Source organism: Dipodomys ordii, unplaced genomic scaffold (genome assembly GCF_000151885.1).
Source record: "Dipodomys ordii isolate 6190 unplaced genomic scaffold, Dord_2.0 Scaffold58, whole genome shotgun sequence".
Taxonomy (NCBI): domain Eukaryota; kingdom Metazoa; phylum Chordata; class Mammalia; order Rodentia; family Heteromyidae; genus Dipodomys; species Dipodomys ordii.
Window position 1 is genome coordinate 4,904,428 of NW_012267274.1, and position 20,948 is coordinate 4,925,375.

Below are 20,948 nucleotides of genomic sequence, written 5' to 3' on the forward strand. Positions count from 1 at the left end.
TCCCCATGGTCCCCCGCCCATCCCAGGACCACAGTGCCTCACAGAGCCATGTCAGCAGGGCCTAGACACGAGAGCAGCTGCCCACCAGCTTTCCTCAGTTCCACCCACCCATCCTGCTCCTAAGACTGTTCAGGGCCTAGGCCAAGGCCAGCATCACTATGCTCAGAGACAGTGTTTCCACAGCCCACAGCAAGGCCCTGCTTCCTTCAGTGTGCTGACGTGTTCTGGCCTGTAGCCAGTGTGTGTTTGGTTGTCCTGAAGGCTCCTAAGTGAAAATACTGACTGCCCTTTGGTTGATACTTGAGTTTTTATTTGCACTTTATACCAGGAACTTCCTTAATTTCCCTCTTTTCAGGCCCGTAGCTGAGATGTCCTAGCAGGCTTACCAAAGACATAAATAACAGAACTGGTCTGGGTGCTCTGCTGTTCATGTTGTTTGTCACAATGCCTGAGAAACAACAGTGTGCACCTCCTGGCCAGTTTCTCCGCAGGTTCCCTGCCCGGCCTCTGCCTCAGGCCGTGTATCTGCTGAGTGCTCTGTGGGTCCTGGGCTTCCTGACCCAGTTTGGGAGGTCAGTCCTCAGGCAGCCCAGAGAGAAACAAACTCCAGCTTTTAGAAATGAGGTGCAGATTGAGGGAATTCAATTCACTGCCCTTAGCCTCATTATGCCAAATTCATTTTCACATGCTTCATGAATCTTAAAAAGGGCAGCAAGTGTGCCGTTCATGTATTTCAGTTACAAGTTGAGTGGAATGCTCCAGCTGCAGGCATCTTTTATTTCACTGCTTCCAGAATGATGAGTCAGAGTGAAGCCACAGCCACATTTCCCAGGCACAGCAGAAACGGGGTATTGTCAGGAAACAAAAATACTTAGCCACCTTAACCCGTCTGAAGCCTTGCAACGCTGAGACGCCACAATCCAGCCACTGTTTGCCACGAATGTCCTCCCTCCTCCCCTCTTATCCGGGCCACCGAGCAGCAGGACGATCCTGAGCAGCAGGATGACCGGTCGTGTTCAGAGTAGTACATCCCCAGATGTGTTTGGTTCTCTCTGAGGCCTAGGCCGGGTGGATGCGATTCACCAGGAGAGAGGGATCCAACGAGGACGGCCTGGTCTGTTGTGTCCTGCCACGTCCTGGGCAGGAGCAGAGCTGGTATGTGAGAAGTCTCAGGGAATAACCGAGCTCAGATGCACTTAGTCACCACCAACCCCAAGCTGCTGACACAGCCGCTTCCCGAGAGCTCTGCCCATGGCAGAGCAGACAGATGCTTCTGGAAGACAAGGAAGCCAGCCCGGGGTTCTTCCCATTCACATCTAAAACTTTGGCCTGTATCTACAAACATAGGAGACATACTGTACGACGCTGTCACCAATACCGCTGGACTCCTCTGCTACGTCTTGGCGCATCTGCTGCCAGTAGACTTAGGCCTTGTTGAAAATGAATGACCTCTCTTTGTGTAACAGGCCTTCTCCATTACCATGTCAGGAGACAGGAGGTTGCATAGAAAAGGAACATGGAACTGGGAGGCAATGCTGTGAGTGTCACCCTTCAAGGTACTTGGAGGAGTAACTTGAAGAGAAGTGTGACTTTGCCACGAGCTGTTCCACCGGGCATAAAGCCGCCATTGTAGGAAGCTCAATAAAATTGATGTTGTGGACTGGGAAGGTGGCTCAGTGGTAGAGCGCTTGCCTTGCATGCATGAGGCCCTGGGTTTGATTCCCCAGCACCACATAAGCAAAAAGAAAAAAAGCCGGAAGTGGCGCTGTAGCTCAAGTGGTAGAGCGCTAGCCTTGAGCTGAAGAGCTGAGGGACAGCGCCCAGGCCCAGAGTTCAGGCCCCACGACCGGACCAAAAAAAAAAATTGATATTGTGTTACGTTGAATAAAGGAGGCTGGTTTTGAACTGCTGTGAAGGAAGAAACCTTACATTCCATATAATCTACCATGGAGTATACATACACAGAACCCTCATCAAGCCTGGCGCCAGTGGTTCACAGCTGTAATCCTAGCTACTTAGAAGGCTGGCTAAGACCTAGAAGATTGTGGCTCAGTTTGTGTGAAAGTTCCAAACCAGAGGTGTGGCTCAAGTAGTTGAGCACCAGCTACTAACTGGAAAGCTGTGAGGGAGGAGCACAAAGCCCTGAGTTCAAAACCGAGCACAGGCACAGAGAAACCCAAGTCTAAATCCTTATGCTTTTTAGTGAAAACAATCAGATGGGCTACAGTGGGAACGTATCTTACAAGGTCAAATGTAATATTAGCAAGTCGTGTTTAGTTACTTACTCGGTTTTGTTTAGTTACTTCCTTGGTTCCTTCATGTGTGTGAGCTGTATTCATTAACTCATCCTTTCTATTTGCTGAAACCCTAAGTGCTGTCCTCTTTCTGCCAGCAGGACGAGGGGCAGAATCATGAAGGCATTTCTGTTCCTAACCTTGTGTGCAACCAACTTTATTCTAGGACATAAAATGAGCCGTCAGTGCCCTTTGGGAAGCAAGCCTAGCTGCCACGCCAGATGCTTATAGGAACAATTGCCAGAGAGCCTGTCTCTTACGAGGCAGCAGCTTTGCTGCTTTCTGTGACTGTGTTGGCATTCCAGCCCCCCAGACTCTGTATGCATCTTGCATGTCATTCCTGCAGCACATCAGCTGTTTCCTCTCATACCACAGGCCCACTGATGAAGCCAGCTTTCTACATGTGTGTGTATTTCCTTCCTGGGACTGCATCCTCTCACAGTCTTGTGTTTCCCACTGTTAATCCATGGGTTCTCAAGAATGATGTAAAACCGGGTCTGGGAAGGTGGCTCAGCAGTAGAGTGCTTGCCTAGCATGCCTGAGACCCTGGGTTCAATTCCTCAACACCACATAAACAGAAAAGGCCAGAAGTGGCACCATGGCTCAAGTGGTAGACTGCTAGCTAGACTTGAGCTGAAGAGCTCAGGGACAGTACCCAGGACCAGAGTTCAAGCCCCACGACAGGCCAAAAAGAAAAAAGTAAAACCACCATCAGGCAGGAGGGGGAAGTGTCCAAAACCTAAAGCTAAAATATGCCTGTGAAACCATAATGTTCCTGCTCAGTTTTAAGCAAAAACAACAGGGAAGTTCTAACCTTGCCCAGGTAGAGGTTCAAGCTAAGCTTTAGACTTCAGGTAATTGCCAAGTTCTCTGGAGATTTCCCTGGGCCTTTCTAGCCCTGTCTCTTGCATTTCGGAAACTGATTTGTTGCTTCCAGTGGATGTTCAGAGTGTGGGGTGTTCGGTCATCTCTGCTGTCCCCCAGGGCTGCAGCTCAGTATCCGTGTCCTTCCCCAACCACTGGTGGTTTCCAGCTTTCCTGATGACCTGGCCACTGTGGGATCTGGTCAAGTCACAGCTGGAGTGCCTGGAGTTTATGGTCAAAGTCTGGACAGCACAGAAGTTTACTGTCTGTGACTTTAAACACCCTCAATGCAGACAGGGCAGTTGCTCCTTAGGCCATGGTAATCTACATCTCCTGCGCCTACCCTGTACTTCCTGCATTGAGATAAATGAGAGCAATCCAGTAGCTCTCATCTGTCCTCCAGCTCCTAGGTAGAACAGAACAGCAGCCATTTGCTTCCGGTGTGCCCTTTGGCGCTGTATCAGACAAGTTAAAAAATTGGTTTTTGTACAACTTGAGTCTGTGAGGATAGAGGATAAATGGTTTGCTTTGACTAAATGGATTTCTGATGGAGACTGAACAGATATAATAAACACAATAGCATTTTCAATACTACGTAAATCTAAAAGAATTCAGGAATGAAGAAAACCAGTTTGAACTGGCAAATAACTGAATTTTTTTTTTTTGGGGTCCATTGGGGGGGCCTGAACTCTGGTCCTGAGGCGCTGTCCCTCAGCTCTTCAGCTCAAGGCTAGCGCTCTACCACTTGAGCCACAGCACCACTTCTGGCTTTTTTCTTTTTGCTTATGTGGTGCTGAGGAATCGAACCCAAGGCCTCATGCATGCAAGGCAAGTGCTCTACCACTGAGCCACCTTCCCAGCCCCTCATTTATATTTTTGAAATGGTAGTGCAATATTTTAATAGGATAAAGAAAAATATAAAAAGTTGGTATAGAAAATCCAATTCCAGTGGATTCCTAATCAGGCATGTCAGAGTATACCAGGTTTGCTTTTCCTGAGGAGGTCTATGCAATACAGGAAAGTGTCGCAACAAATGTTCTTCCCTAGATAACTCTGTATGCGTGTGTGTGTGTGTGTGTATTACACCCTTCCAGCTTTGTGCATCTTTGCTTCTATATATTCTTATGTCCTTTTGCCAGAAGTACAAGCCAAATACTACAGTGCCAGGACAGCCTTAGCCTCCCCCCATGTGTAGGCTCCTGAGCCCTGCGGGCCCTCTGCTTATACTGGAATGCAAGCCAGGTATTAACTGTTACTAGCAAAGCAAAGTGCACCAAGAGGAGAAAGACTTAGGATGACTCATTGCTTGGCTTGCAAGTAAATAACAATAAGGAGCAGGTCCACAAACAGTAATGAGCCCCAGCACATCTGCCAAGATGAAATGTCCTCAGTATTGTTGACCATGTGACCTTTTGCATTGTAAAGCTCCTAACTGCTTTTCCCACCTGCCTCATGGGGCTGAGGAGGCTGCCATGACTTGTTGGAAGACATTTTCACATCCTGAAGGTGACCACTTTACCCTCATCAACATTTTCAAGGCCTACCAAGACGCTGCTCTGAACTCTACCAGTGAACGTAAGTGAATGCGCATGGTTTCAGAAGCTACCTGTCAATCCTATCTCCCAAATCAGACTGACTTGTGAGTTCAGTAGACCCTCATCCTTCTGCTCCACTTGCTGCCACGTGCGCTTGAATCTCTGGAGCTCTGGCACCCTGGTCAGCCAGCTTTAGCCTGGGCTTTCTGGGGACACAGTGACAAGGACAGAGGCTTAGAGTGGAAGAGAAGGAACAGACATCTCCGGGAGCCCACTGTCAGAGCTGTACTGACTCCTCTTGTAGCCTGGTACGCTCCCTCTGCAGAGGACACAGACCCCTGAACGCCAAACCACACCAGCTATAGGGAGTAGTGAAGACTGGGCTGGTGTGCTGAGGGAGGCAGGAGAGGATCTGGTTGGATCTTTGCCAGCCAGAGTAGAGTGTGCCCAGAAAGCAGAGGGTGTGTGCAGAAGCCACACGTGCTTGACCAACAGCAGGTGCGTTCGCTCTCCGGGGAGGACCTGGAAGTGCCTGCATGCGTGGGGAGCGGACAGAGCAGGGCAGAGCAGCCTTGCCAAGGCCGGCAGCTCGGCGCTCCTCTGAGCTAAGAGGGGCCTTTGCTCACCTGTCTTCCAAAAGGCACCTTTTAACCTTTCCTCCAAAAGATAACATGGAAAATATTTGGCAATGATGTGGGAAACTAGGACAGCAATTTGGAAGGCAGTAGTAGGATCATATAAAGAACAGAAAGCTAGTATTCCTGAGCTGAGAAGGAACAGTTCCTGCCCATGGAGCCAGAAAGTAATCAAGGACTTGCACTCAGGGTCTGGGCACTGTCCCTGAGCTGCTTTTGCTCAAGGCTAGCACTCTACCACTTGAGCCACAGCACCACTTCTGGCTTTTTCTCAGTAGCTTATTGGACTTTCTTGCCTAGGCTGTCTTCAAAACACCCTCCTCAGATCTCAGCCTTTGGAGCAGCTAGGGTTACAGGCTTGAGTCCGGCTTGGCAGCATCTTTTGACAACAAACAGGATGAGTGACAATATTCATCAAGCACGTGTCTCATTGCCCCAAGCAGGCCAAAGTAGACAAGACAGGGTAAACAAGGATCTGCTTACTGCACAGGGCCACGTAGAATCCCAGGCCAAAGCACAAGTTAGTTAGTGGTGGCAGGAAAGAAAACATCAAACTAAACTAGATAAGAGAACTTGGATTCTAAAAAGTTGCAGCTAGTCTAGACAGATAAGCTTAACATAATTAACTCCAAGTCAGCCTGGTGATATGCCTTTTTTTTCTCAAAGCTATCATTTATTTTTTAATGTATATATTCTATTGTAAAGATACTGTACAGAAGGGTTACAGTTACATGAGTAAGGTAATGAGTACATTTCCTATCTAGCACTGTTACCCCCTCCTTTGTTTTTCCCCTTCCCCTCCCTCCCTCCCCCCACTTTTTTTTTTAAGTGCCAATCCTGGGGCTTGCACTCAGGGCCTGGGCACTGTCCCTGAGCTTCTTTTGCCCAAAGCTAGCACTCTACCACTTGAACCACTTTGAGCTTTTTGTTTATGTGGTACTGAGGAGTGGAATCCAGGGCTTCATGCATGCTAGGCAAACACTCTACCACTAAGCCACCTTCCCAGCTCAGTAATCCTTTTATTAAATGAAATGTGAGAGTCTCATGGATTAGAAGCATTTATGCTCTACTGCCTTCTGGTTCCCGCTTTACGTTCATGGCTGTATACGGCTATGTCTTTTATCAGCTGCAGATTCAGGGAAAGTGCAAAGCTACCTGCATGGGAGTTGCGGCAGCATGGCCCCTTCCTGGCAGTGCCAGGGCTGCCAGCCCCACAGCCACCAGAGACCTTGTCTTTGCTGCCTTCCTACCACTCCTTCAGGTAGCCTTTTCCTCAGGAGAAGGGACTCCACAGGTCCTACAGACAGTGCCCACAGGCCTGGGCTCTTCAAGCTGAGATGGCCCCTTGTTTGTCTTTCCCTCCAGACTGTGTGGAAAAGTGGTGTCATGATTACTTCCTCAACTGCTCTGCTCTCAGGATGGCAGATGTTATCCGAGCCGAACTCTTAGAAATTATCAAGCGAATTGAGCTTCCCTATGCAGAACCTGCTTTTGGCTCCAAAGAAAATAATCTGAACATCAAGAAAGCTCTGCTGTCAGGCTACTTCATGCAGGTACAAAAGAGGTGGGGTTCCCACTTACTTCTAGTTTAACTGACCTTCAGTTTAAATCCAACTAGAATGCATGGTACTAAAGATCTGGTATTTAAATATACTTCCCCTCAAAGGAGTAATGGGCTAATAAGCCAGAGTACACTGGCGCTGTCCAAAAGGACACATGATCTTCTTCACTACAAAGGGAAGCAGAACATCATATGCCGTCATCTCCCCTATGCAGCTGTTGACACTAATGCCACATAGATCAAAGCACTGCCTCATTCTTTCCTGTCCCATAGCCAGACTGACTAATGCACACTTACAGACATAGATGTGCCCTTCATATACTTTTTGGGAGGGTGGGGAAGCGGGGTGCTGGAACTGGAGCTTCAATTCAGGGCCTGGGCACTGTCCCTGAGTTTTTGTGCTCAAGGCTAGTACTCTACCACTTGAGCCACAGCCCCACTTCTGGCTTTTTGGTGGTTAACTAGAGATAAGTCTTGCAGACTTCCCTGCCTGGGCTGGCTTTGAATCATGAGATCTCAGCCTCCTTAGTAGCTAGGATAACCAGCACCCAGCTCTGTTCTACTTCTTGACCTAAACCTTGAAGCTCCACCATTTTAGCACTAAGTTAGTGTCATCATGTTTCAAAAGTTTGGGCAAAAAATACCATTTGTCTGTATCTGAAAACAGGAAACATAGGTGGCAAATTTGTTTTTAACTCTTCGTATAAAGTACTTTGAATGTTCTCAGTGTTTTGTGTGTTTAACATACCAATGCAAAGTCTACTTTCTTTAAAACGCTTCCTGTAGATCGCTCGGGACGTTGACGGGGCGGGTAACTACCTGATGCTAACTCACAAGCAGGTTGCGCAGCTGCATCCCCTATCTACTTACTCCATCACCAAGAAGATGCCCGAGTGGGTCCTCTTCCATCAGTTCAGCATCTCTGAGAACAACTACATCAGGGTCACCTCAGCAATCTCTCCTGAACTGTAAGTTTGAAGAAATAAGGGGCTGGGCGCCGGTGGCTCACACCTGTAATCCCAGCTACTCAGGAGGCTGAGATCTGAGGATCGCGGTTCAAAGCAAGCCCGGGCAGGAAAGTCCGTGAGACTCTAATCTCCAAGTAACCACCAGAAAACCAGAAGTGGTGCTGTGGCTCAAGTGGTAGAGTGCTCACCTTGAGCTAAAAGCTGAGGGACAGTGCCCAGGCCCAGAATTCAAGCCTAGCCCCATGACCAAAAAAAAAAAAAGAAATGAGGCTTGAATTTACACTTGCAGGAGTATGACAATCTTGGTTTCTATTCCATTTTATTATAAGGCATTTATACATGTATACATCTTGCTTTACCTGGAGGATACAGGCAGCTCTCTGAATGATGCCTAAGAAATAGAACTGCCTGGGGCTGGGAAGGTGGCTCAGTGGTAGACCGCTTGCCTTGCATGCATGAGGCCCTGGGCTCGATTCCTCAGCACCACATAAGCAAAAAGAAAAAAGCTGGAAGTGGCGCTGTGGCTCAAGTGGTAGAGCGCTAGCCTTGAGCTGAAGAGCTGAGGGACAGCGCCCAAGCCCAGAGTTCAGGCCCCATGACTGGACCCCCCCCAAAAGAAATAGGACTGCCTGAGACTGCAACTTAAAGAGAGAAGCTAAGGGCTGGGAAGGTGGCTCAGTGGTAGAGCGCTTGCCTTGCATGCATGAGGCCCTGGGTTCAATTCCTCAGCACCACATAAGAAAAAAGCCAGAAATGGCACTGTGGCTCCAGTGGTAGAGCCCTAGCCTTGAGCTGAGGGACAGCGCCCAGGCCCAGAGTTCAGGCCCCATGACTGGACCCAAAAAAAAAAAAAAAGTTGTACTATATTTTGACTTTGGACTTATGGTCTCCAGATTGTGAAATGATATATTTATGTTTGTGGTCATCTGTTAGTAAAGCCCCAAGAATAACACACACACACACAAAAAAAAAAAGAGAGAGAGAAGCTAGTGCAGAAATACTAAAGCATAAGCCGGGCACTGGTGGCTCACGCCTGTAATCCTAGCTACTCAGGAGGCTGAGATCTGAGGATCGCGGTTCAAAGCAAGCCCGGGCAGGAGAGACCGTGAGACTCCTATCTCCAATAAAACACCAGAAAACTGGAAGTGGCGCTGTAGCTCAAGTGGTAGAGTGCTCGCCTTGAGCTGAAGAGCTGAGGGTCAGCACCCAGGCCCAGAGTTCAAGCCCCGCGACCGACCAAAAAAAAAAAAAGAAATAATAAAGCATGTCTTTAAGGGCAGCAGGGGAGGCAGAGGAGAAATGAGTTTAGCAGCTTTCAGGAACAGACATGCCCTGGTGGCTGGAGCTAGTGGGGAAAAGAGAGCAGAGAAGGGGACAGAAGAGGCAGGCAGGCCCCAGAGGCCACGGAGAGTTTAAGCTTTATCCCAAGTGCCGTCCACAGCAAACGGGGTCTCAGGTGAGAGGATGAACGTCTCCATGCTTCTAGATATCTGTTGCTGCCAAGTGGAGACCGGCTAGGAGGGGCAGTGATGGAATGAAGACTGGTTTCTCAGAAGCCACGAGAGCTGTCAGATCCCGAGAGCAACACTGATGCTCTCCCCAGCAGATGGCCTGCCCCCCATACGGTGATGGGACTGTGGACTGCCTCACCCAGACGGCACCTCCACTTCATGGGCCAACACCAGAGAAGCCCATGTACCCTAGAAATGTAGCTGAACTGGCTTCATGAAAGGCGGCTGTGTTTTTGAGGGGTTCAAATGAAATTCGGGTCTCCGAGGCTGGGAAGGACCCAAGCGTCACATTCCTATCTGTTTCAGATTTATGCAGCTGGCACCACAGTACTATTTCAGTAATCTGCCTCCTAGTGAAAGCAAGGATATTCTGCAGCAAGTCATGGACCACCTGTCCCCGCTCTCCACCATGAAGAAGGAGGAGGACGCGTGCGACAAGTGCCCAGACACTCCTGAACAGAGATGCACTCTTCAGTGAGTGCTCAGCAGGCACAGGCGAACACAGACCCCACCGCGAGCCCACAGCAAGCCCACGCCGTGCCCAGAGCCACAGGCTGATACGGCGAACACGGGACAGTCCCGAAGAAATGACACTTCATGTATGATTTTAAAATAAAAAAATAGGAGTTTTTATTGCATTCTTTAAATTACCTGCTCCATGTATTCTTCATACTGGAAGTTTTTAATCAAACATTCATTCATAATTTGACCAAAATTGAAATCAACATTTTCTAAGTGTGTCATGGACACATGAAAAAAGAGCCCTACTTTTTGTAGAGGACCTTAATCTGAATAAAGTGGTGAGTTTTTCAGTAAATCTCGGGTTTCTCATCATTTTACAAACAAGCCCGCCGCTGTCTGTGGCAAGTGGGCTAGAGAGACAGGTGCTCCTTCAGCTTTTCCATGATGTCACTCATCTTGTCTCCAGGAATCAGCATCACGGTTCGCAGGGGCTTCATCGGCACGTCATCAAAGGACCATCTCCCGCCCAAACAAGTGTCGCTTTCCTCCTGCACTGAGTAGCTGAACTTGATGACTGCCTTCTACAGCAGAAGAGGAAGCAGGAATGAGAAATGTGGCTAAGCAAAGACAAAACTCATTAACCTACATTTAACCTACTTGAGCTTTTGTGCTCAAGGCTGGTGCTCTACTGCTTGAGCCACAGGTCCACTTCTAGCATTTTGGTGGTTAAGTGAAGATAAGAGCCACATGGACTTTCCTGCCTAGGATGGCTTTAAACTGTGATTCTCAGATTGCATCCTGAGTAGTTAGAATTACAGGTTTGGGCCACCAGCACCCAACTTTATGTTTTCATTTGATTCTGCAGTAATATGATTATGAAAGGTGAGTGAAATTGAGACTGAACGTGTCCGTTAATAGGAAGAATCAGCTAATGCTCCTATCACTCCTGCTGCTTCCTAGCAGAAAGCTGTTGTGAATGCAGAGGAAGGCCACATGACCTGCCACTTGCTGACATCATACATCCCCAGGTAGCCTGCCTGCAGTGCTGAGGTGTCTATTTAAACACACACACACACACACACACACACACACTTGTCTCATTCCTGACTTTAGGGGAAATGACCTGTTTTTCCCCACTTAGCATTTCTATATTTGTAACCAAATTCTTATTTAAGAAAATCATCAAAAGAAATATTAGAAAATAAAAGGGAACCATCAAGCAACTTTTCTTCTGCTTACTTTTTCTTGAGTGTATAAACTCTCTAGGAAGTGTAAGTACTTTTTGGCAGCACTAGGATTTGAACTCAGGGTCTTCCACCTAAGTCCTGATAGCTTGAGCCATGCCCCCAGTCCCTTTTGCCTTTAGTTATTTTTCATGTAATGTCTTGTGCTCTTATTGTCCAGGGAAACTTCTGGATTGCAATCTTCCTACCTATGCTTCCCTTGCAGCTGGGATTACAGGCTTATATCACCACACCCAGCTTGTTGGGTATCTTGATAGCTTTTCACTGGAGCTGGCCTTCAACCATGATCCTCATAAGCTCTGCCTCCTGAGTAGCTGGGATTACAGGAACAAAACACCTTTAGGACACACACACACACTCACACACACACACACTCACACACACACACACTCACACACACACACTCATACACACACTCACACACACTCACACACACATACACACACACTCACACACACACTCTCACACACACATACACACACACACATACACACACACACTCACACACACACACACACACACTTTCACTGACTTCTTCCTAGAACACAAGGGCAGAGCCCAATCTGTATCCCTTGCCTTGTCAATGGAAATCCTAAACATAAGTGCTGTGATCCAATTCTGAAAAACATGCCGGCTGTGCCCCCTCCCCGCCAGGACTTAAGATTTTTGAGAAGACAGTGTAAGAATACCCAGGGGGTCTGTCACAGGACAATCCTGTTAAACAGGAGCAATGCTGAGATTCCCATCAGTGATGTGACACCCACACAGGGGCCTCAGCAACAAGGACACCCAGCTTCTGCACCGACAGCGTGTGGTCTCCGGCCCCCTCCATGATCGCCCACTCACCCATCCTGTCTAGCTCACATCACAGCGTGTCTCACACGGCCTTGTCAGCCTCCAAACGGTAGTCTTTTCTCTCCTCCCTATGCTTACTACCTACAGAGGGGTGGAAAGGCTGGTGACTAGCTTTCTGGGGTCATAGAAATGAATAGTCATACTTTGAAGGACTTTGGCATAAAATGAGAGAAAAACAAAACTTGATTACTTTCAAGAAAATCCTTGTTGACATCTAAACAGGAAATGGGATAGTTTTATTACCTCATAGAAGAATTCTTCCTCTGCATTTGCGAACATTAAGACATCCTTTTGGGTGCTCCCCTTCTTGGAAATGGATCTTCCTGCTTCCATAAATGTCTTGCTGATCAGCAGGTAGAAGCAGCACTTCCCACAAGGCTTGTTAGTTTTGTGTGCCTCTGCTAGTTCTTTCCTGTGAGGCAAGTACAGAATGTTTACCTGCTAGGCTGGGTTAACTCTGTCCACAAACCAGACTGCAGAGAATCAGGGAGGTGCTTTCAGCAGATGCTGCCAAACACAGGCCTAACAACCCCACATCTCATGGATACTTGTAAAGCCATGACTTCATGCAGTTGCTTGCACTTTAGAATGACTGTGGCATTCTAAATGTTTACAGTAGTGTGAGGAATCTGAGTTTATGGACATGAAGCACAACTAACAGATGAATCTCAAGCTCGCTGCTCTTGGTAAAGTACAGATATCTGAGAACCTGTTTTGTTGAGCAAAGACCACTGAATAGAGACATACTAAGGCATGTGGTCAGAATCGGTGTGACTACAACACATGACTGCTACAGGCTCTCATAAGCGCAGACTCACTTCTGATAGGCTATAAAAGTCGAAGAGAAGTGAATACCCTGAATTCTAGAATAATAAATGAAGGTTTCCAAAAATTAGACTAAACCTGTATACAGGGCTACTCCTAAACCAAAGAGTAAAGAAACTTCTGTAGCATTAGTAACTGACATCTGTTATCCAAGCTACTCAGGAGGCTGAGATCTGAGCATCATGCTTTGAAGCCAGCCTGGGCAGGAAAGGCCATGAGACTCTATCTCCAGTGTAAAAAAAAAAAAATAGAAGCTCTCAAAGTACGAGAGCACTAGCCTTGAACAAAAGAGTTCAAGGACAGCGCGTAGGCCCTGAGTTCAAACCCACAGCTGAGGAAAACAACTCATTTCAACTCCAATAGAAAATTAATAGAAAGGAGATCACCTTCTTGCAAGACCAAATAACCATAAGCTCAGCAGTTTAGAGAAAAGAACAAATTTACAACAGGCATCCGGGAGACTGCAGACTCGAGATGTTTAAGGCATCAGGAACAGAATTTGAGTGGAGCTGAGGGGAGAATGAGTTCATCTGGAGCACACTGAGTGGACAAAGTGTGTGGCATACTCCAAGACTTTGGTGTGATCCCACACTTAGTGCCAGAGCCCTGAGAAGCCACACAGGAGCACTGCGTCTGACCCAGAGTCAGTGCACAGGCAACACAGTTCACCTGGCCAGCTAACCCTGCGTAAATATTTTGCATACTTAAACCTCCTGCACTAAACAAACAACAATAACAATATTAGAAACCTCAGGAGTGAGAGGTACAGTAACACTATGTTTTCATGAGATATAAAATACACCAAAGGAATTTAGGAATTTGGGGGTTTGTCCTGTTGGAAGTTTTATTCACATTAGAAATCTGTGAATGTGGGCTGGGAAGGTGGCTCAGTGGTAGAGCGCTTGCCTTGCATGCATGAGGCCCTGGGTTCGATTCCTCAGCATCACATAAGCAAAAAGAAAAAAGCCGGAAATGGTGCTGTGGCTCCAGTGGTAAGAGCGCTAGCCTTGAGCAGAAGAGCTGAGGGACAGCGCCCAGGCCCAGAGTTCAGGCCCCACAACCAGACTCAAAAAAAAAAAAAGAAAAAAAAAATCTGTGAATGTGAAATGTGACTTCTATGAGGTAAGAAGATTACCCATTGGAAATCCATTGATTTCTACACTGTTTATAAAGTCTTCTAAAACAGTAACATGATTGTGGTGACATTAGATCCTCCTAAGGGCTCATCAGGAATGATGAGCTTCACAGAATTCCTCTCTCCTCACACTAAACATGCTTCCTCTAGGCTATTACTCCCTCTATACCTACACATTCTACTTAAGCCACACATCCTGCATGTACTTAGAACTGACTGTTAGGAGGAAGGCGTTTTCCAGTCTCTTACTGCAGCTGCTGGTGCATGGGCAGAGCAATCTGGGGAGGGACGTTAATGAATCTCTCACTTAGCAGAAGGCCCACCGGCTTGGTGGTGTCATTTAAAAGCTTCTCCAAATGTTCAACCACACTCTTGCCACAGTTGTTCTCACAGGAGCTGAGGACCAACTCTTTAATTTGTTCCACACACTGGGTGCCCTAGAAAGCAAGGAGAAAAAGAAGGCCAAGGAAGCTTAGTGCCACCGCCTTTAAAATGTGGAATGTTGCTGCCCTTTTCCCAAAAAAGAACCACAATTGCTTATTTACCACCCATGACTGTCGGCAAGCCAAGGTTACCATCAACACTCGCACAGTGCACCGGCAATCCTAGCCCATCCCACAAAGGCAATTGAAAATTAACTCAGAGTTTGTTTTTAAAATTGCAGATTAAGTGTAGCATGAGTCTTACTCACAAAGGGATAAGTAGCTGGCATGGTTTTTATTAGGACTCAACGGCGAATCATTAAAAAGATTAAACAAGTAAATGTCAAGAAGCGCCTTCAACCTGAGAAAGCCACAAACCTTCAGCGTATACACAGCGCGCTGCAGGCAGGCGGCAGCAGGCACTGCAGGGCGCCCAAAGCCCAAAATGCTGCCTGACTGTACCCCGGGGAATAGTCACACGATGCAAGACAAACAACACCTTCACTGAAAAGGGATTACAATAAATGTTATAAGAGTGGGCGCACGCCCGTGTGCACACCCACACACACATCCTTAACACTCGTTCTCTGACACAAAAGGCATTTTTAACATGCATTAAATAGAGCCAGTTTCAGCCTAAGGTGTAAGTATGCAGACGTCACCCAGTACAACTAACCTTCCTTTCGGTTAAATTTAAAAGGCTTATGAAGCCAAAAATCTCATCTTCATCCATATCGTCATCACTGTCTTCTGATACATTTGTTTGCTATTTTAAAAAGAAAAAGTATTTCAATTGTGTATTTGGTTGAAAAGCTTAATATAAAAATTTTAAATCAAGGTCTTGTTATTTTCAAAAGCAAAGTGTCAGTTCAGAAAAGCAATGCATCCTAAGCTCTGTGAGTAATCAATGCCTTTCCATATCTGGACAAGCTTGCACTGCCCTAGATTTCTTTATACCAGATTCTTAGGACATTCTCGTTCTCCAAGATCTCACTATATTATGAATCCCAGAGAGAGAGAAACTCGTGAAATCACTTGTTTTTGAACAGTGGCTGGAGCCAGTCTTTGCTTGTTTCTCTGGTCCACAGACTGACCCACCTAGAACTCACGCTTTCAGAGCACTTGACCACTAGGGAAGGTGAGCAGGCTTAAGTTTCGCTGAAACTTTGGGCAGGACAGAAGAAATCCTGAGCCAGAAAGGAAACCGATGCGTCAAAAAAACAAGAATGAGATAGTGACTTCAGTCAACTTCAATCATCAGATGCTGGCCTCAACCTGAATGTCGACTCTCCTGACAGGCTTAAAGCATGGTTCAGCTTTCCTTCCATCTACTGCCTGTCTGCATGCCTCCTCTTTCCTCTTCCCTCCCTCTCTCCCACTCCCATCAGGGGCAAGGTTGGTGTGATACTTCTGAGCCAGGACTCCAGCCCTGTCTTTCGTTGGCTATTTCTAGGACTGGGCCTCTCTTCCACCCTGGTGTTTGCCTGAGCCACACCTCACCTATGGTGGGCTTCCCTCCAGGGCTGGGATCCTAGGTAGCACAGGGCGAGAGTCTCGTGGGACTCCCCACCACTACTGGACTGGCACCACCAGCCTCTCCTCCCATGTGGTGTGGGATGACTGGTGTGCCAATGGTGTGGCTCTAGGCTGCACTCACTGTCCTAGCAGCGGGGAGCCTGGCATGGGAAAAAGGTTCCAGGAACTCAGGCTAAATCAGTGAAATGACATGAAGCTGCTGTTGCTTTCTAAACCAAAGGACATAAGGGCTCTACGACTGCCCGTGTGACTCGCACCTGACAAAGGGACTTACAAGTTCCAGCCCCCAGGTGATAAGCAGCAAAGCCTCGTTTTGCTGGACCCTTACGATGTTTTATGACAACTTCCCCTCCTTCAAATGTTCCTTCCTTGCCTCTACAGCTCTTCTACCCACCTCTCTCTCGTATGTACGTGCCAGTTCCAGGGCTTGAACTCAAGCCTTGCAGTCTTCCTCAGCTTTCTTGTTGACAGCTGGCTAACAGAAGATAGGGTTTCCCTGATTCTCCCACCTGGGCCAACCTGGAGCCTCGATCCTCTAGGCCTCAGCATTCTGAGCAGCTGGGACCGCAGAGGTGCGGCACTATCACCTTGCCATCCTTTCCATCTCTTCTGTGGGTCCTGCCGCTTATTCTGCTCATCTGCATGCTGCTGGTATTACCAGCGTGTCTGTGCCCTGCCCTCCTTGGGCAACCCCATCGACCACTGTGACCTGCGAGCCCAAGTCTCCAAGGCACCAGCTGCTGCTCAGTATCTCACGCGCACACATCGCAGGCACCTCAAACTCAAGATGCTCCCAGGCAGAGCCTCAAACCTGCTCCCAACCAGCCCTTCCTCTGTGCCCACAAACCGGGCTGCTCAAGCCAGAAACGCAGCCACCTCGACTCCTGTTCTCTCTCTCTCTCAAAGCCCACCCATAAGCACCTCCCTGTTTTACCTCCCACAGAACTTGAGTCAGCCCATGTCTCTCTCTGCGCTTCGCTACCTGACGGCTGCAGGGACCAGCACCAAACACTGCCTCCCTCTGCCCATCTCCCCCTCCGTTAGAGCTGAACAGGAGGAAAGAACCCTCACCAGAGTAAACACAGCTGCCAGCTTACCTTAATCACACTCCCAATATGGTTCTGTTGAATTAAGAGATCTGTTAGTTCTGCAGTGTTCACAGAAGCCTTTAGGAAAAGCTAAAATGGAGAAGAAAATTTAAATTCAGATCAAAGCAAAAAATTTTTTAATAAAATATCATATCCCTCATTCAAATAAAAGACAACCAAGAAGATAACCTGAAAAAGCAACCTCAACAGGAAGAGAAAAGCGCGAGTCAGTGAAGCTAAAAGGTTAAGGTATTTCAGTCAGTAAGGGCAAATAAGGAAAGGCTGAAGAGAGGGAGGGACCAGGGGCCGACCAGCCTAGAGGGACACAGCCTTATTTAAGGAAAAAGTAAACTGAGGCAGCACCATGAGCGCAGGCAAATGACTATTATGTAAGAACCCAATGCCACAAAGTCTGGGTGTGAATGAAGAGTAAACAACAGGAGCTCAAGCAGATCAGCACATGAGAAGGAAGGCATTTGAGGACAGTAAACTTAACATATTAATCAGGGGTCCGGATCTAGCAGCACAGCACAACCAGGTTAGCCCTGGAGAAGAAAAACAATTCTTCCAGGTGAAGTGCAGAGGCTAGAAACCAGAGCTCTGAAAGGATGAAATGTGAGCGTTTGGGTTGAATTGCTGGATTTTCTCAGAAGGGCAAAGGTGTGGGTGACAAACAACAGACAATACCTGCTGTAGTAATTTCTTAATTCCGTCATGATCACTGTCTGAGATGGAGTAAGCTTCAAAGTCAACACTCACTTCCTGTAAAGAACATACAAAAAAGGTCACCCCAGGGAACTTTCCAAGACGATTCTGGTATTATTTTTCTCTTTTCTCACCATTCTTTTAGGTTTATTTTCTATTAAGCATTTACACAGAATGAAAAAAAGAAAAAGACAATAAGCAGAAAATATTACCTGAATGTTCTAGGCTTCAAAACAAGCAAACAAAGGTCAGGCATGATGGTGCATGCCTATAATCTCAGCAATGGGGAGGTTGAGGCAAGAGGGTTTCCCAATCTGAGGCCAGCATGGCCTACAAGGCAAGAGCCTGTCTCAAAAGGGAGGAGGGGGAGGGTAGATTGCCAAAACTGCCACCTGTGCAGATTACAAAGAACACTGACACATTTTCGTTTTCCTCATGTGGCACAAGAGCTGGAGAGGAGCAACACTCTTAAGTGACCTAGTTAAATGCTGAGAAATCAGCAACAACACCGCCACCTCAGCCACAAAGGAGAAATGACCATTTTCCTGGCTGCAAATCTCTAGAACTGCCTAGTGCTTGATTTAACCCGTGGGCTGGAGGCCATGGGTTAGCAGCTCTTTGCCTGGTACCAAGCACTGGGATGAAATGGTAAGCAAAGCAGACAAGAATGTGCTTAACTGCCCAGGTGGGAATTCAGACACCAAGAGGACACTCAGAAATCAAAGTCAAGTTGCAAGTACATGCACATGAAAAAAAGGAACACTGTGCTAGACCAGGTTCAGAAGCAGAAGTCAGGAAAAAAAGCAACAGGCGCTGGGAAGTGAGGACAAAGGTGCTAAGGCCCTGCAGTAGAAGTAACTCCAAGAGCCTAGAAGATATATAGGTCCAGGGCTCCCGATCTCCCTGAGAAATAGCAGTGGAATCGAAGAAAAGATGCCAACAACAATCGCAGGTGTTTCAAAATACTACCCAAGACCTCACTATGCCTTGGTAAGTGATACACTGAGCGTGGGCTGATGAGACAGCAGACGTCCTTCAGCTATGGCATGATCGTAGCTGAAGGACTGAGGGGAAACTAGACCTACCAGGGCTTTGCCACCCTGACTGCACATAGTTAAGTGTCCTTCCGCTGTTAACTTGCCGGGTAAGGGCATCTAGTGCAGCCTGCAGACTTCAAATCCCACTCTGAAATAGGCGCAGCACGCACGTGGTACACACGGATTACCGTCCATGCCCCTTCCCGGCCTGGGCTCCTCGCCACACAGGCACAGTAAGAACCTGCTCAGCAGAGTTTAGAATTGGGGCTATGGCACACAGCCTTCTTCCACACAGACAAGAACAAGAGTGGTAGTGGGACCCACGGGTCACAAGAGCCTTCACCAAGTAAGCCTGTTCCCAGCGGTGCTCGGCCCCTGGCTAAGCTCAGGTGCCAACATGACTTCTTCTCCCCTTTCATTAGCCCTACCTCTCCTTCGCATTCACTTACTCATTTTCTCTGGCTCATCATCTTGCCTCACTTTTTCCTTTCAGTGAGGCTCTTCAGGACTTTAACCATACACATTCCTTATTACTTCCAAGCCACCTTGTTTCACATCTGATTTTGACTTTCCAGTTACTATGGTTTCCTAAATCAAGAGGTATAGATGATTGAGCATCTCAAGTATAAGAAAGCTTCCTTGAAACAAAGGAATAATATCCATCAAATAGTTCAGGAGAAACTGTCCTAAAAGCTGTCAGAAAAGACAAACATGCCAGAAGGTAAAAACTACTCTTAACAGTGGGGGATAGGGAGGCGAAACTTACTGCCTACTTCTTAGGCCCCTGCTCCTCTCCAGGGGCCCTGATCACATAACCTGACACATTTTGTTTCTTTTTTCCTCCACATAAAGACTATCTATGTGCGTTGTTGTTTTCGCTTAGCTTGCTGTGCGGTCTCACATAATAATAATAATAATTCCTAATTTTAAAGGATTGGTATGGCCATTAAATGAGTTAATATAAAATGCTCACAATCTAGGCTAGGAGCTGCTGTATGGTAAATTTTTATAAGTTGCTGAATCAAGGGATATTAAAAACTCTTAATTCTGACATTGTCAAAATAGAGATTTCACTAATTACACTATGATGATCACTACAGACTTCAAGTTTTGGACATAGGCAGCCTGTTAGATTTTCCACTTTAATGCAAAAAGCATTGATTTCTATAACCCAAAATTAGCAGAATTGCTAGTCACAGTTCTATATGAAAAATGTTGAGTAAGCATCCAGGGAGCTGGAATAAAGAGCTAATTTGGAAGGAGGTGGATCAGTTACTCATAGTCCCCTCTGGTCTGCATCCACACAGTACCTGCCCCCTGTATCCTCAGTCTAACGCATGCTTACCTCTACAACTTCATTTCCCATCAGTCTTTCTTGCTTATCCTGAGCCAGCCATCCTGGTTGCCTTTTTTTCCCTCAACCATAAGGACTTGGGATTTTCTACATGAAGCTAATGGAGCATTCTGAGCAAAGGAGTGAGAAGAGACATATTAGATCTGTCTGCTATAAATGGAGTCGATTACAGAGAGACAAGAACAGAAAGGCAGGGTCTGCTCAGTGGTTGAGTGCTTGCCCAGCATGCACAAAGCTCAGGGATTGATCCACAGCACCACAAAAAAATACAGTTGCATACAATTTCAAAGTGGCTATGCCCAGCTAGCCTAGCCCCAATTTCATTAAACTGCACTTAGTAGTAGTCCAGGCAGGACTACATGGTGGGGGGTGTGAAACAAGATAGCTGAAGAACCAACTACCCATATGCTGAAGGAGGCAAAGCCGGCCGGGTGTACAGATGGCCTGAACACAGTGACATAAAGTAGAAGGAATTAAGCTCACACCTAGTTCTGGAATTCCACCAGCTGCTGAATTTGGGAACCATGTGCAGAAAAGGTGGTGACTGGGAAAGCCAAGTCTGACACTTAAAACATTCAGGGGTCTTGAACGACCCGTCCTGATGATCTCCTCCACAAGGGAAGGGCTGTGTGTAACACCAGGCCTGAAAGTAGTAACTAATCTGAACTTTTGAAGAAACTCAGTTCTAGGAGGCCATAAACACAAATAGCTCGGCTGTCCCAGAGGGTCAGAAAACACAGCTTAGCAGAGATCGGAACACAGAAAACCTGGACTGAGATGCGCTTGAAAAGATTAAGGAAGGCCACAGAGGGAAGCCTTCGAGAAAGGGGAGCACGACCCGTGCGGAGAGGAGGGCTGCACTTCGCGGATCGTGTCGGCGGGGGACCGGGCGCCCCGCGGGTCCCCGCCGTCCCGGG

At 47.3% G+C, this 20,948-nt stretch overlaps 2 protein-coding genes across 2 annotated transcripts in view; one reads left to right on the forward strand and one right to left on the reverse strand.

The window, feature by feature from the left end:
* The window catches only part of Dhx32 (DEAH (Asp-Glu-Ala-His) box polypeptide 32), a 56,183-nt gene extending 45,998 nt beyond the window's left edge, over positions 1-10,185 (forward strand). Inside the window, exons 9-12 of the mRNA XM_013021885.1 lie at positions 4,560-4,733; positions 6,694-6,881; positions 7,676-7,857; positions 9,675-10,185. Coding sequence (XP_012877339.1) covers positions 4,560-4,733; positions 6,694-6,881; positions 7,676-7,857; positions 9,675-9,846 — 716 coding nt within the window. The 3' untranslated portion in view covers positions 9,847-10,185. The remainder of the gene's footprint in view (positions 1-4,559; positions 4,734-6,693; positions 6,882-7,675; positions 7,858-9,674) is intronic.
* The window catches only part of Bccip (BRCA2 and CDKN1A interacting protein), an 11,823-nt gene continuing 848 nt past the window's right edge, over positions 9,974-20,948 (reverse strand). The window contains exons 2-7 of the mRNA XM_013021919.1: positions 17,623-17,697; positions 16,945-17,025; positions 14,988-15,077; positions 14,139-14,326; positions 12,173-12,341; positions 9,974-10,411 (exon numbers count right to left, since the gene is read on the reverse strand). Coding sequence (XP_012877373.1) covers positions 10,241-10,411; positions 12,173-12,341; positions 14,139-14,326; positions 14,988-15,077; positions 16,945-17,025; positions 17,623-17,697 — 774 coding nt within the window. The 3' untranslated portion in view covers positions 9,974-10,240. The remainder of the gene's footprint in view (positions 10,412-12,172; positions 12,342-14,138; positions 14,327-14,987; positions 15,078-16,944; positions 17,026-17,622; positions 17,698-20,948) is intronic.